Here is a 13,139-nt window from a genome sequence, read left to right on the forward strand (position 1 = left end):
TTGAAGTTTGGAAATTTTAAATACAATATTTCATTACCTACCGTATTCTGCTAGAATACTACAAAACTGAAACTACACGGAAAAGCAACTTCTAATAACATTTTGTTAATTGTCTGTCTTATTAAATATTTTATCTCCTTGAAGCTAACGTATTTAAGAGGTATCACAATAATTATATTTTTTCATTAAAGATGCAACAGAAACAAAAATATTATCTTACTCTCACATGTTCAAGACAACATGTAAATTCAATAGGCAAAGCTAATCTGTCAAATAGAATAGTTACACATTTCTGAGAAGTTTTATAAATTACAGCCTTAACCAAGAGCAAAATTTTAATACAGACACCTTCCTTCAGAAAAAGACTGCATACATCTACGTAAGTTTATCATGTGCCAAAAAAAAAAAAAAAAAAAAAATCAAGTGCATGGAAATAAGTCGTTCACTTACTGCATATCCCAGCATAGCCAGACTGTAGAGAAGTGTCCCCATCCTAGCTTTCTAATAACATGATACCTGCCATTGAAGAGATCGCCAATTTTCACTGGATGATAGCCACCTTTCATGAAAAAAAAGCAGAAGAAGATTAGTCAGGAAACAAACAGTACCACTCAGTTTTTCATTTAAATCTTGCAGAATAGTTTTTCCTTGTAGTATAACTTTTCCTTTTCAAATTGTCCTGTGCTATATATAGGAAATTTAAAAAGAAACATTAACTCTAATGTTAAAAACTCTGCCTTACTTGGCCTGGAGGGAAAATACTCGTGCCCTGTACATACTATAGAGTTTATTGGTCCTTCTCCTTTATGGCTTTCATTTGTGGAAACATTACCATCTGTTCTGTATTTCCCCAGGCTTATCTTCTACTTCACAGAGCATACAAGAAAGATCTACGTTATTTCTTTATCATATTTGAATATTCTTCAGCCAACATATTCTTGGATGACTGCAAAAACTCAACAGAGACCGATTTAATTCCCATTTGCTTTCTACTAAAAAAGGCGGCAATAAAATACCTCACCAGAAAATATTAAGAACAATGTCAAATTTAGTGTTGTTCTTCTGCTTGGATCCTGAACCACAGCAGCAGTGCATTTTCTCAAGTCTGAGGCTTTGATAGTGATGAAGCAGAGGGGGCAGGGAGCTGCAGACTTCGCCCAAGACTGCATTTTAACCCATCTGCAGGCCATCTGCAAAACCACATCGCCGAAGTCCCAACTGGTGCCCCAAGTCCCATTGTCAGAAAGACCAACCCTACAGCTGGAACTCAGGTTTCAACACAGTGTAAAGTGGCTGTAAGAGGTAGAGGTGATGTCCACAGCTCCACTGTGAAGCTTTTTCATATCCTTCCTATTTTAAGGGGCATTCTTAAGCTTAGGAAAAGAAGCTGATCACACAAGATTATTATTTGGACCTAACACACTAATAAATGTTCACAATTTTAACTAAATTGCTAAAAATAATACAGCTACAACTCTCCAAGAGTTGCCCATCTGCCAAGCATCAAGGAATTATCTCTTTGGCTCCTTCTGGTCTTTCAGAATGTCACACTCAACTGACCTTTGGCAGAATCCTTCACTACTGATTATTCCACCTCAAATAGGAAAAGACTGCTTCCCCTAAGTCGTTGTATTTGTTTTGAGATCTCCCGAAAACCTTGTCTGAACCGGAGCCCAGCTCAAACAACGATGTCAATTTATTACTTAATTCCTTGGATTTAGTACAGGGAGTGGGCTCTTATCTCTTTCTTATCTGTGGAACAGCGGCATCAAATCTAAAAATATTTATATCCTTCCTTTGCTAGTAGCATCTTTTGCCTTGACAGAAGGTCAGGAGTTTATTGGTGAGCTTGCCACAAAGCCTTCCAGAGCAAACTAATAAATTTAATACAATTACACGACAAAATTATAAAGATTACATGTTTCACAGAATTCTAAAGCTTGGATAATATACTGCTGATATGAAATAACATTAAAAACAAAACAAAACTACTGATTTAAATTTCTGCTTGGCCATCCTTGCTGAAACAGCTGAGGATAGAAATATTTCAAAATCCGGATGAATATGATTATATTAAAACAGTTACCAACTGGCTTAATACAAACAAACAAACAAAAAGTATTCTTTGATAAATTCTTTCCATAAAACTCAGGATGATCAAGTAATAGATGTGAGAGGAAAGTTAAGAGAGCAAGTACATTATTCTACCTTTCTATTACTGAAAAGGTTTACATCAGTTAAACACATCAAGTCTGCTGATCTGACAGCAAGGATTATGTAAAAATCTTTCACACATGGTTCAGTACCATAGCATCATTTCTTCTGATTTTTGTCCTGCATATAACACTGCAAGAAAACAGAGACAAAGCATGAAGCTTTATCCTCTGCATAAAAGTACACAACACCTAGTTTTAACACCTGCCTACGGTTTGCAACACAGATTTTAAATTAAACAATACAAAAATTTCTGACGTGTTTTACAATCTGCTTAAACGTATGGTTCTATTCAATCATTTCTGAACATAATTATATCTGCTCAGGACAACATGGTGATACAGGTTGGTTGAGCAATAGGAATCAATAAATTCATTTCAGGACGCATATATTAGTTTGGTAAAAGGCATCAATAAGAGCTAGTTCTAAAACTTTCCAGTTGAGCTTTGATTGGTATATGAACAGCCCTTTTTTTCTCAATGATCTGGCTTCAGAGAAGCACTGAACTCACAACTGAGTACTTTTATCTTTGCATCCACCAGGTGCAAGGGCTTTTTCTTGAATTCCACATAAACTGTTTGGAGTTACAGTGCACCAAGATACAAAATTGCTTATTATGGCATAACAAGCAATGGAAATTTGCCAAATGAGGAAAAACAGCTTAAGGTCGGCTAAAAGTCACTGTGATGAAGCCGAAGGAGAAATAAAGGGGAGGAAGCAGGTGGTCGTATGACCACTGAACATTAGCATATATTAGTGAGTTCCTGGACAAGAATGAATATGTATGCCAATGCATCACATACATATGCTTCAACTATTTAAACATAGAACCTGAACTCCAGGAGCGTGTGCTTGATTTATCAAATCTGGTACCTACTGTGAGGAATACAGGAATCTCAGATTTCCAGCAACACACTGGAGTTAGGAGAGGTTTTTTTTCTTCCCGAATTTCGGATGACCGTGGGAAAACAACATCATTTACGCAGCCCTTTGCATAGCAAGAAAGGTATAAGCAGGCCTTTAAGCACGTAAAACAAAGGCTACAAGTAATTTTTAAACTATTTACATTTTGACTAAGTAACAGCATTAACACTCAACAATGAAGAATTTAGACAGACTTAAATATATGTTTCTATGAACAGTTTTGTTTAAAAAGTGCTGTTTAAGTCTGCTTCTCTGAAGATATCCTTTGGCACAGTTGTGCTTCAAAGGGTCAAAACTGAGAACTTGTGGTAGTTTTCTCCCAGCACAGACAAGAGAGAACACGCTCCAGAAGAAATCAAAGACACTGACTTCAAGTCAATAAACCAGGGGTTGATGAGTGATTTTAGTAAAATCTATGTATAGCAAGAATAATGGCTATAAGATGATAATATAATAACTATGAATGTTAAAGCTGGGCTATTTTGGCCTCTACAAGACACATAACTAATCGTAACAACACAACAACAGATATTTACTCATTAGTATATATGAAATTCGTAAGATATTTTCTACTGTCCTACACCACAACAGGAGCAGTTCTGGAAATATTCCTTACTGCTCCTGTATGTGTTATTCCTTGACCTCTCCTGATGCTGTCAGCAACATATTATTTGTGCATAGGTTGTGAACAATCGGGTAACAACACAGTTAAATTCATTTTAAAGACCCGTGTAATCCTATGGCAAATGCAATTACTTAAGTTCTTCGTGATATGGAAGTTATCTCCAAATACTAACAACCAGAAAGCATAATTAGAAGTTTGAGAGAAATGATGTATTTTTGTAAAAACAACACTGGCATTTGAAAGTATACAATGTGTAAGTGGTACTACTGATAATGTAACAAAAAATCTGTTGTGCTATTCACTACAGCACACACACAAAAAAAGTCTCACACAGCTAGCTAGCTACAAGCACTCAAGAAAGAGGGTCAGAAAAAATGAGATCATTATTTCTAAATGTCTCCTGAATGTATTGGTAATTGTAGCTAGCTAGTTCTATGTTTGTATAGGGAATTATTCCCTTTGTGAACTAGATGAATGGGAGACATCTCCAGGGGGCAAAGAAGATGACCAGAGAAGCAAAGAATTCCAATTACATCCATGACATAACAAACTCTTCAAAAAAATCTCCAAGTGTGTCAGGACTGCACTGTCTAAGTACCCCTTGAAAAATCACATAGTTGGAGTTTTGATATTTCCATTTCTCAAAACAAATAAACATTTGAAAAGCATTTAATCTAAATTCAGTGGCATCAATAGCAGCCATTTCAGAAATTTTAACAGGCTCTGGAGGAAGGTCCAGGGGAACACAGGCTTTCTCTTTCACATCAGGTGATAAACTAATCCAATTTCCTGATGAAAAATACTACTATGACCGGGAACTATTTACTAATCAGCATGCGATGTGGTGAAGATGGGAGCTCAGCTCATGGTAAAATATTCTTTTAAAAATATATATATACATATATACACATATATATATACCTATATAAAAGAATCAGTAACTATAGCAATCACTACTTGAATATTTTTGTTAACAGGTAAAATGTTCACTTTATATACGTACACACTATATATGTGTATATATTTGTATATTATAAATATGCACTATGTATTTAACATAAACCCTCAACAAAATTGCCCTCCTACGAAATTTCAGACTGGGGTTGAGAATAGATGAAGTATGCTCTGCGTCTCACTCAAAAATCCTGGGAGATTGCTACTTGGGAAATCAAATTAGAAAGAAAAGAGAGACTTCAGTAAACTATGATGGTTTCCAAATACTTATCTCTTACTTCATAAACATTACCCAGGACAGTAAAACATACTCAAATGAATAAAACATCTTTCAAAGAAATTTGGAAATAATACTTCTAAAAGCCATCCCTGCAATTCTTTACTAAATAACTTATTTGGTCCTCAGATAAATTAAACAAAATCTATATGGTTCCAGACCTTCCTAATCCAGCTATTCCATTCAGATTCTTACATAACATGGTGGCCTTCCACAGCTCAACCTTAGCAACATTTAAAAAAGGAAGCATTCTGATCAATCTTACTGGAAGTTACAGCTTGAGAAAACACGCACTGGAGCAGCAAATGCTGTTCTCACAGAAACAAATGATTATGACATCAGAGTGAGCCAGAGTTTGAGAACCATCTTCAATGTACTTCTATCAGTTCAGAACTTCGAGATTATAGGAATGCAGAATGGCCTTCCAGTGTATGGAAGCTCCCTTTAATTTCTGAAGAAACCCGCAAGTATTCTTAACATGGCATGCACTTTACTGACAACTGACTGGAGTTACAGGGACTCTAGAACAGGTGACTTACAAGCAAACTATACATCTAGATTTTATTTGTTTCTTTCTTCTTTTTGTGATCTAGCCACTCCAGATGGTGATATTTTGCAAAAGATAATGGAATACAGACAATAATGGATTGTCTGAAATTAAATGCAGTCCTTAGTTCAGGGAAGAATTAAGCAGGGCCTAGAAATGCTTAATCTCAAGTAGATGCAGATGTTTAAACATCAAATCCATCCTTACTGATGAAAGATGTTACAGGTACCAAGAGTTATCATAAGGAATAAGCATGTTGCAACAGAAAATTTAATACAAACATGTTTTCCCTATGAGTTTTTCTTTCCTTTGCTGCAGACTTCAAAATCTAACTTGAGTTTACCATTTGGTTTTCACTATTGAAATTTGTAACCCACTTCAACACTTGAAATATCACGTATTACTTTTACTTCCCACACTGAGAAGAAAATGTCACTTCCAATTATTGATATGGAAATACAGAACAGCTTATTCCAAGCTGGGAGAAAGGATTCCTAAAATGGCACATCTGCAGGCTTACAGAGAACTTTCAGAGTTAAGACAGCATCATATTTGATAGAAAATATTTCTTGATTTGAAGAACGTGGAATAACAGATTAAGTCAGTGTACATCAGTGTCTTTTGGCTGTACTAAAAAATTAATTCAAGACAGTAAGTAAATTTTGACAGATCTCTTACCTATGATGATTCTTGAATACACTGTATACTTTATCCTAATGGGAACAGACTTGGAGCATTAGGTGTAACACTGAACCAAACTAAAATATTGAACTCTTGTACTGCAGTCCTGTTTTTATGCAAAAAGCTACCTGCATTCACCTGTTACTCTTACATTAAAATCTGTATTAACAACGACATAGGTAACTACAAAAGCTAAAGAAATCACAAACTAAAATAAAAATGCAGAGAACATCGAACAATGCTGAGATCTATGAAAGACAATGTACAAAAAGAAGCATGTATCATACGCTTGTGCAGGTATGAGAAAGAGAAGATATAGATTCAAATACATATTTAGTTGATGTCAAATGCATTGAGGTATTTTAGAATGCATAGTGTATTAGAGTAATACAAACATATTTTAGTTAGGATATTTGTTTCTCTTACAATCAATATCAATCAAGGAAAGTTTATTCTTATAACTAGAACAGACATACAGTACCTTACGTATCTTTTAATTGCAAAATGCATGCAAAAGCTATGGCTAGTGAAAAAGTTGAGCTGAAGACAGTTATGCAAATAGTTTTTCACAACTTCTGTGTAAGTTCCATAAACAATGACCAGGTCCTTAAAAACCTCCCTCAGAATCGTGTGGAAAATGTGCATGATGCCCATTACCCCAGCAGTCAGCACAGGACTGCACCCACCTTTACAATAATCCGCGGGATCCTCCTGCTCCTCATCGTCAGACCCGAGGATCTCCTCCTCTGGCTCTGGTGGGGTTGGCTCCGGCAGGGGTGGAGGTGGGGGTGGCGGTGGGGGTGGAGGTGCTGAGGGAGCTTTCTGCTGAGGCTCTGGCCTGGAGGTGAAAGAGAAGATGCTTAGTGAAGAGTCTGGCCAGCAGGTAGCCTGGCTGTCCAGAGGAGAGGGAAAACACCTTGGGAAATCTCATGTCCTCACTGGTATCTTTACCATCATCTTGTGATGTCCCAGGAGGGCACCTGCTTGCAACAAAAGCAAGTTTCCAGTGAATTTGGACTTATTCACAAGAACAAGACACAGAAAGTACAAGAATCATAAAGGTTGGATAAGACCGCTAAGATAAGATAGATTGGTCCAACCACCAACCCATCACCATCATGTTCACTAAACCATGCCCCTCCGTGTCACATTTACCCTTTTCTGGTGACTCTGCCACCTCCCTTGGCAGCTTGCTCCTGATAGAGACCAGAATTTTGAATTACTGATAAGCAACTGAGATCTGAGACCTATGTTCTCAGCATGACTGAGAAGAAATATTTTTTTTAAAAGACACCGAGAAAATTGAGTTATTTAAAATCTCTTTCCTGCTAGCTGAATGAGAAAAAATATCATTAATACCTATTAAGAAGCCATTTTCTAATGATGCCAAAATAAACCAGGCAACTTAACACACTTTTCCCTATCCGTAGCTGCTGTTGGGACTACAAAAAGCTGTGTCAGTACACAATATGCAAAAAACTGCTATTAGTAAGAAAGAGAAAAATTAATCTTCCGATTTAGTTCAAGAGCACATACAGCACTCTTGTGCACATGCTAAATGGAGGAGAAAAAAAAAACAAAAACAACAACCAGACTGACACCAACCAAGAAGTAGTTTTCTAGGTGTCTTTCATCTACAGTTCTAAAAAAATAGGAAAATGGACGTTGTTATTTGAAGCATTTTATATCCTATTATGTTTATAGAGAAGGCTTTGGGGAGACCTCATTGCGGCCTTCCAGTACTTGAAGGGAGCGTATAAACAGGAGGGGGAATGGCTGTTTACAAGGGTGGATAGTGACTGGACAAGGGGGATGGTTTTAAACTGAGACAGGGGAGGTTTAGGTGAGATATTAGGAGGAAGTTTTACACACAGAGGGAGGTGACGCACTGGAACAGGTTGCCCAAGGAGGCTGTGGGTGCTCCATCCCTGGAGGCGTTCAACACCAGGCTGGATGTGGCTCTGGGCAGCTTGGTCTGGTATTTTTGGTACACTTAAAAATGGTATCCAGAGTTGCAGCATCCTTGTTTGTCAAATAATCAAGAAAACCTTCTCCAACATCTCAGGTACTGCTCCTATGTTATTTTTATACTCAAACTTCATGTAGAATAAAAATACATAACTGCAAAATTATATACTTGCAAAACATCTTGAAGTATATGTGACACCCGAGCTACTACAACTTGCATACAAATTTATCCTTCAGATCTAAGTTGTCTAAAAAAACCACCAAATTTACACTACTTTCTCATTCAAATAACTACAACTGGAAAAAAACCTTGCAGTTAGTTAATTTTTAATCTCCTAAAACTTAGAATCAAGTACTTCTTTGGTCACAAATAAAAAATGTATTTACGTCTATCCATACTCCTCTATTCATTCTTCTCACCATTGCCCACCACTACTTTTTCTTTCTTTTTACACACTGCGATTATTCAAGAAAGAGCATTTGGAGTAGAAGAGTACACAGTTGATCAGAAATAAATTCCACTGGCAGCATGCACCGCCTGCACAGCAGCTGCTATTGTGCTTTTGCTTTAAAGGACATTACTGGAAGTTGCATGCTTACCAAATTTATCTGCCTGATATTTCTTTCAGAAAATAACATTCTTCCATTATTTCAGTAAATGGCCAGATTTAAAAAAGAGCACTTGGAACTAATTTATTAATGAAATACAGTGGTTATACAAGACAATACGTTATGGAGAGAAACCCACCCAAGGTACATAAATACGTCTAATCATTAACTGTGTAAAGTTTAGGACAGAACGGAAGCAAGAGAAGGGAGCCATTCATAAGGCAAAGAACAAACATACTTCCATGTGCTCCTGCTTCCATAAATTCTACCTTATTTTGCCTTTATCATTCCTCTTCTGTTCCTAACAGGTGTCTCCATGTTGTACAACGTGAGAAAAACAAACGGACATAGAGAAAAGGAGGTACAGTGCATCCTCAGACCACCATTCATCTCCCTACACCTTAGATAATGTGTTTCTACCAGTCTGGTCTCAAGCGGTCAGCAAACCAATTGCCCATGTTGGCAGAAAGCTTCCATCCTCTTATAAACAAATCTCTGTGAAAGGCTCTGCATTACAAACCTTGCAACCCCATTAAATGAGAACAATTCCATTTTGTATGCCCTGATCACATATCATATAAAGTACTGAAAGATTACAAATAAAAAAGAAGTTAAATAAAACACAGTAAAAGAGCCTGCACTTACAATAATATATCTCAAACACTGTCTAGTGCTTATATCCACAGTTTTGGATGGTACCATCATTTTACATCATTTGGATTAAGTTTTAGTTTTATTAATTTGGTCACAGGTAAAAGGACACAAATGCAGCAAAATCAGTAACTGAAGGGTAGACTGAGGCAATGTGGTGCAGGTAATAATTAAAAAAAATCGACTGAAACTGCGCTGATTTTGTTCTTTAAGCAAACAACTACTAGAGCTACTTATTTACAGAATAAAAGCAATGCTTTGAAAGGAATTGGAAGCATTATACATTTTGTCAATCATGTTGAAGCAACTGTCAAGGAATACCAAGAATTTCCCTCCAAGAAGAAGGAATTTATTTCTAAGGAAACCAATTAGCAAAACAGGGCCACTTCTCCATCTTTCTCAAGCTCCTGTATCTGATTTGGGTTTGAAAAGGGTTATTTTTTCCTATCTACAATCTGTGTGCACTCAGGATCCTAGAATTCAGGAGCATTTTCCTATTTTCCTTTGTGCACATCAGGAAGGAAGGACATAACTTTATTTCCTTCTGAGGTGATTTATGGTTTTATCTGCAAGTAACAAAACACTGATTTAAACTGAGAAAGACCTTTGTTCTTTTAGCTTTGCTTGTACCTTTTAAAGCAATTAAATGCTACTGTGTGAAGAAGGCGATGGAAAGAAATGCTGCTCTGAGACACCAGCCTGACTGCTAATTCTGTATCACTGGCTTCTTTTGCCATCTGCTTGCTTTTGTTTAGCAAGGGACACTGTTGTTTGTTTATGTTCACTGTTCCATTTCTGAGGTATAGGTGAAGATCAAGCCTTCAGCACTGCTTTGGCTGCTTAAATTCTGCCTACAGGTTCAGTGGCTCATCCTAGCATCACTGATGCTTGCTCTTCTGCCTTGACACAATTCACAATATTGAGTTGAGGCATAAATCCGCAAGAGATCTCCAGTTTTTCTATTTCTTAGTCCTTCATTTGGAAAGATAAGATGCTATCTATGTTGCAACAGTATCTTCCTATGTGAAGTATGACATGAATATATACTTCATTCAGCCTAGATTTCCTTCTATAGTATAGAACTTCTTAAAATGTGACTTTGTTTTTCACTGAAGTGGGCTTTTACACATCTTCGACATGAACAATTCAGACATTAGGAAAGTTGTGAGTAACGAATAGGCATGCTAACCTCCGCTCCCTTTTCAGAAATGTAATTGCCAAAAAAAACTATCATACCATAAACTATTCAACAGCCGCATTATTTCGAGTTATTACTCTTCTTAATTTCCTAAAATGTTGGATGTAATGACATGCGTTATGCAACACACACTCGCATATACTAAATCTATTTTTCTTTTTTCTGCAGTAATCACTTGGTACTCTGTGGTCTACCACTACTAGGTTATTCATCATCATCCAAGCATAAATACTTGATGATAAGAAGATGAGACACTATTTCTAGATTCGCAATGTTCTGTTAGTGGGTATGCAGAGGACTGACCACCTCCACAGGCTACAGTGACAAACCTTACGAGTGTATTAACTAAGTAACAACAAACAATTAGCAAACACTAGTCAGGATGTTTTTATCTTTTAATTGCTCCTTATTAAACACACCACAATCCAAACAAAATACAAAGAAATTCTATTTTTAACTGGGAATTGCTTAATTTAACAAAAGAAAAGCTGAAGCATTTCTGCCATACAGCAAACACAAAGCTGAATATGGCTAAGTGCTAAAAGGAGTCTCAGGGAAAATCAGTCACCCAGCAGTGAGGGTGACTAAAACCATGAAATGCCTTCCATATGGGAAGCTTCTGAACATGCCAGCATTCCTCAGTCAGGAAAACAGTCAGCAGAGATCTATAAAATCTTGAGAGGAACAGAAGAATGAATGGGAAGTGTTTGTTCACTGCCACACCCTACACAAATTGAGTCAAGTTCAGAAAAACACTACATAAAAGTAATTTCTTTCTGCAAGATGCCTTTTTTTTTTTTTTCCTTCCAGGACACTACAGAGGAGGGAAGCACACCTAGACTCAAGTAAGGATCAGTAGAAGTCACGGCACAAAAGCCTACTGGTGGCTCCCACAAAACCGCCTTTGACTCAGGAAGGCCAAGAGCCAGAAGCTGCTGGAAGGGCAGCCCTGTGTCCTTCCTGAGGCAGCCGCCCCAGCCGGGGAAACGTGGCCACACTGCGGGCTGACCCAGGGCAGCCATCTCCTCCTCAGGCACGCCTTCCTCTTCCTCAGCAGATGAATCATTCGTGACTAACATGTAAAACAGGCTTCAGGCCTCTTCATCCAAAACCCCCATCATATGAAAAAGATGTTTTTACTGTTACTATCAAGCAATAGTAAGAACAGTAAGCAATAGCAATAGAGTAAGAATGCATTGCAGGCAAGATTGCTATACGGTGAGATTAAGCAAAAAACCAGCATGGTGTTCTCCATGTGTGAAGGCCTAACCCAGGAGGGGACCTTTGTGAACACTGCAGGAAGTATGAACTACTGGATTTATTAATTTAAAGATTACTTTTTGGTAACAAAACTTCACCTTGAACACAGCTAATGCCTGCATTTGATTCTCTTGCCTTTAGAAGGGCACTGTCTCAAAGTGAAAACTGAGTTATATGACAAAAATGTTGGGGGGAGCCAGAAACTCATGAGAGTAGGCTAAGAGTTGCCCCAACATAGGGGTAGAAAAAAAGCATCCTTAAGATTTTCAAATGCACAAATCCAGGGAAGTTTATTTGCTGACAGAAAATGTGATTAAAAAGAAGTTAAATGACTCCTTCATGTATTTAATAAGATAAAATTTGGAAACAACGGTATTCTAACAATGTTATGAAACTTCTGACATGTCCACAGAGGCTCTCTGGGGAATTTCAAATTGAAGAGAAAAACAAGGAGGTGGGGGGAGGCTAAGGACCAGCACAAACATTCTGTAAGCCCCCTAATGCCGAGATGTGAGCTTCACAAAAGCTCTGAGTGGGTGTGGATCCATCTGGAAGGAGCTCCAGCAATGCTTCCCTCCAGCTCCAGAAGGCAAAAGCTTTCATGCTTCAGGGCAAGACTCCCAGGTGCTGCCAAGCTTGAAGTCCGAAATCTCTATACACAAGTCTCTTCCAGCTACTACTGATTGTTCATGGATTCAATTATTTGGACCTCTTCCTCTTGTACCCAAATGGTGTCTGCTTTACTAGTTGAACTCTTGCCTATTCTTTTTCCCAAATGCAGATTTAGTTCAATTAGACAAGTGACTGCTAACAGTAAGCTCTTTGAATGTGAGACAGATTGAAATGAAGGTTTTCTAAATAAATACATGCATAGATCGAGCAGAAAAAAACGTAAGAGATCAAAACAACCCCTAAGTTCTTGCTCAAGGAACAAAACAATGTATTTCAAATAAGATCTTAAATGTCTTGTTAGAATTACAGATAATTTTAAATTTTAATAACAATTATACATTATTTGTAATTCCATATTATAATAATTTGTAATTATACCAGAGATTAGCTTACAGTTTTTACAATCAAAGAAGGAAGTAGATTATAAGGAGACACATTTTTAACTAGCTCCGATAGGCTGTTCGAGTAAACTTGCAGAGGCACCCTATTTAAGCAAAAAGGTCAATTAGTGCTCCTATACCACTGCTGAACAATAATACACTTTCCAATTCTAGAATAT

The 13,139-nt window shown here is 37.2% G+C and overlaps 1 protein-coding gene across 4 annotated transcripts in view; it reads right to left on the reverse strand.

Annotated features, from left to right (window-relative positions):
• SRPK2 (SRSF protein kinase 2) overlaps window positions 1–13,139 on the reverse strand; it is an 86,573-nt gene that overhangs the window by 35,440 nt on the left and 37,994 nt on the right. For all 4 annotated transcript variants that reach the window (XM_042872289.1, XM_042872290.1, XM_042872288.1 and 1 more), the window contains exons 2-3: window positions 6,909–7,060; window positions 451–559 (exon numbers count right to left, since the gene is read on the reverse strand). In XM_042872289.1, the coding sequence (XP_042728223.1) occupies window positions 451–559; window positions 6,909–7,060 (261 nt within the window). The remainder of the gene's footprint in view (window positions 1–450; window positions 560–6,908; window positions 7,061–13,139) is intronic.

This window comes from Lagopus leucura, unplaced genomic scaffold (genome assembly GCF_019238085.1).
Source record: "Lagopus leucura isolate 7727_CA_CO unplaced genomic scaffold, USGS_WTPT01 Super-Scaffold_100008, whole genome shotgun sequence".
Lineage (NCBI taxonomy): Eukaryota > Metazoa > Chordata > Aves > Galliformes > Phasianidae > Lagopus > Lagopus leucura.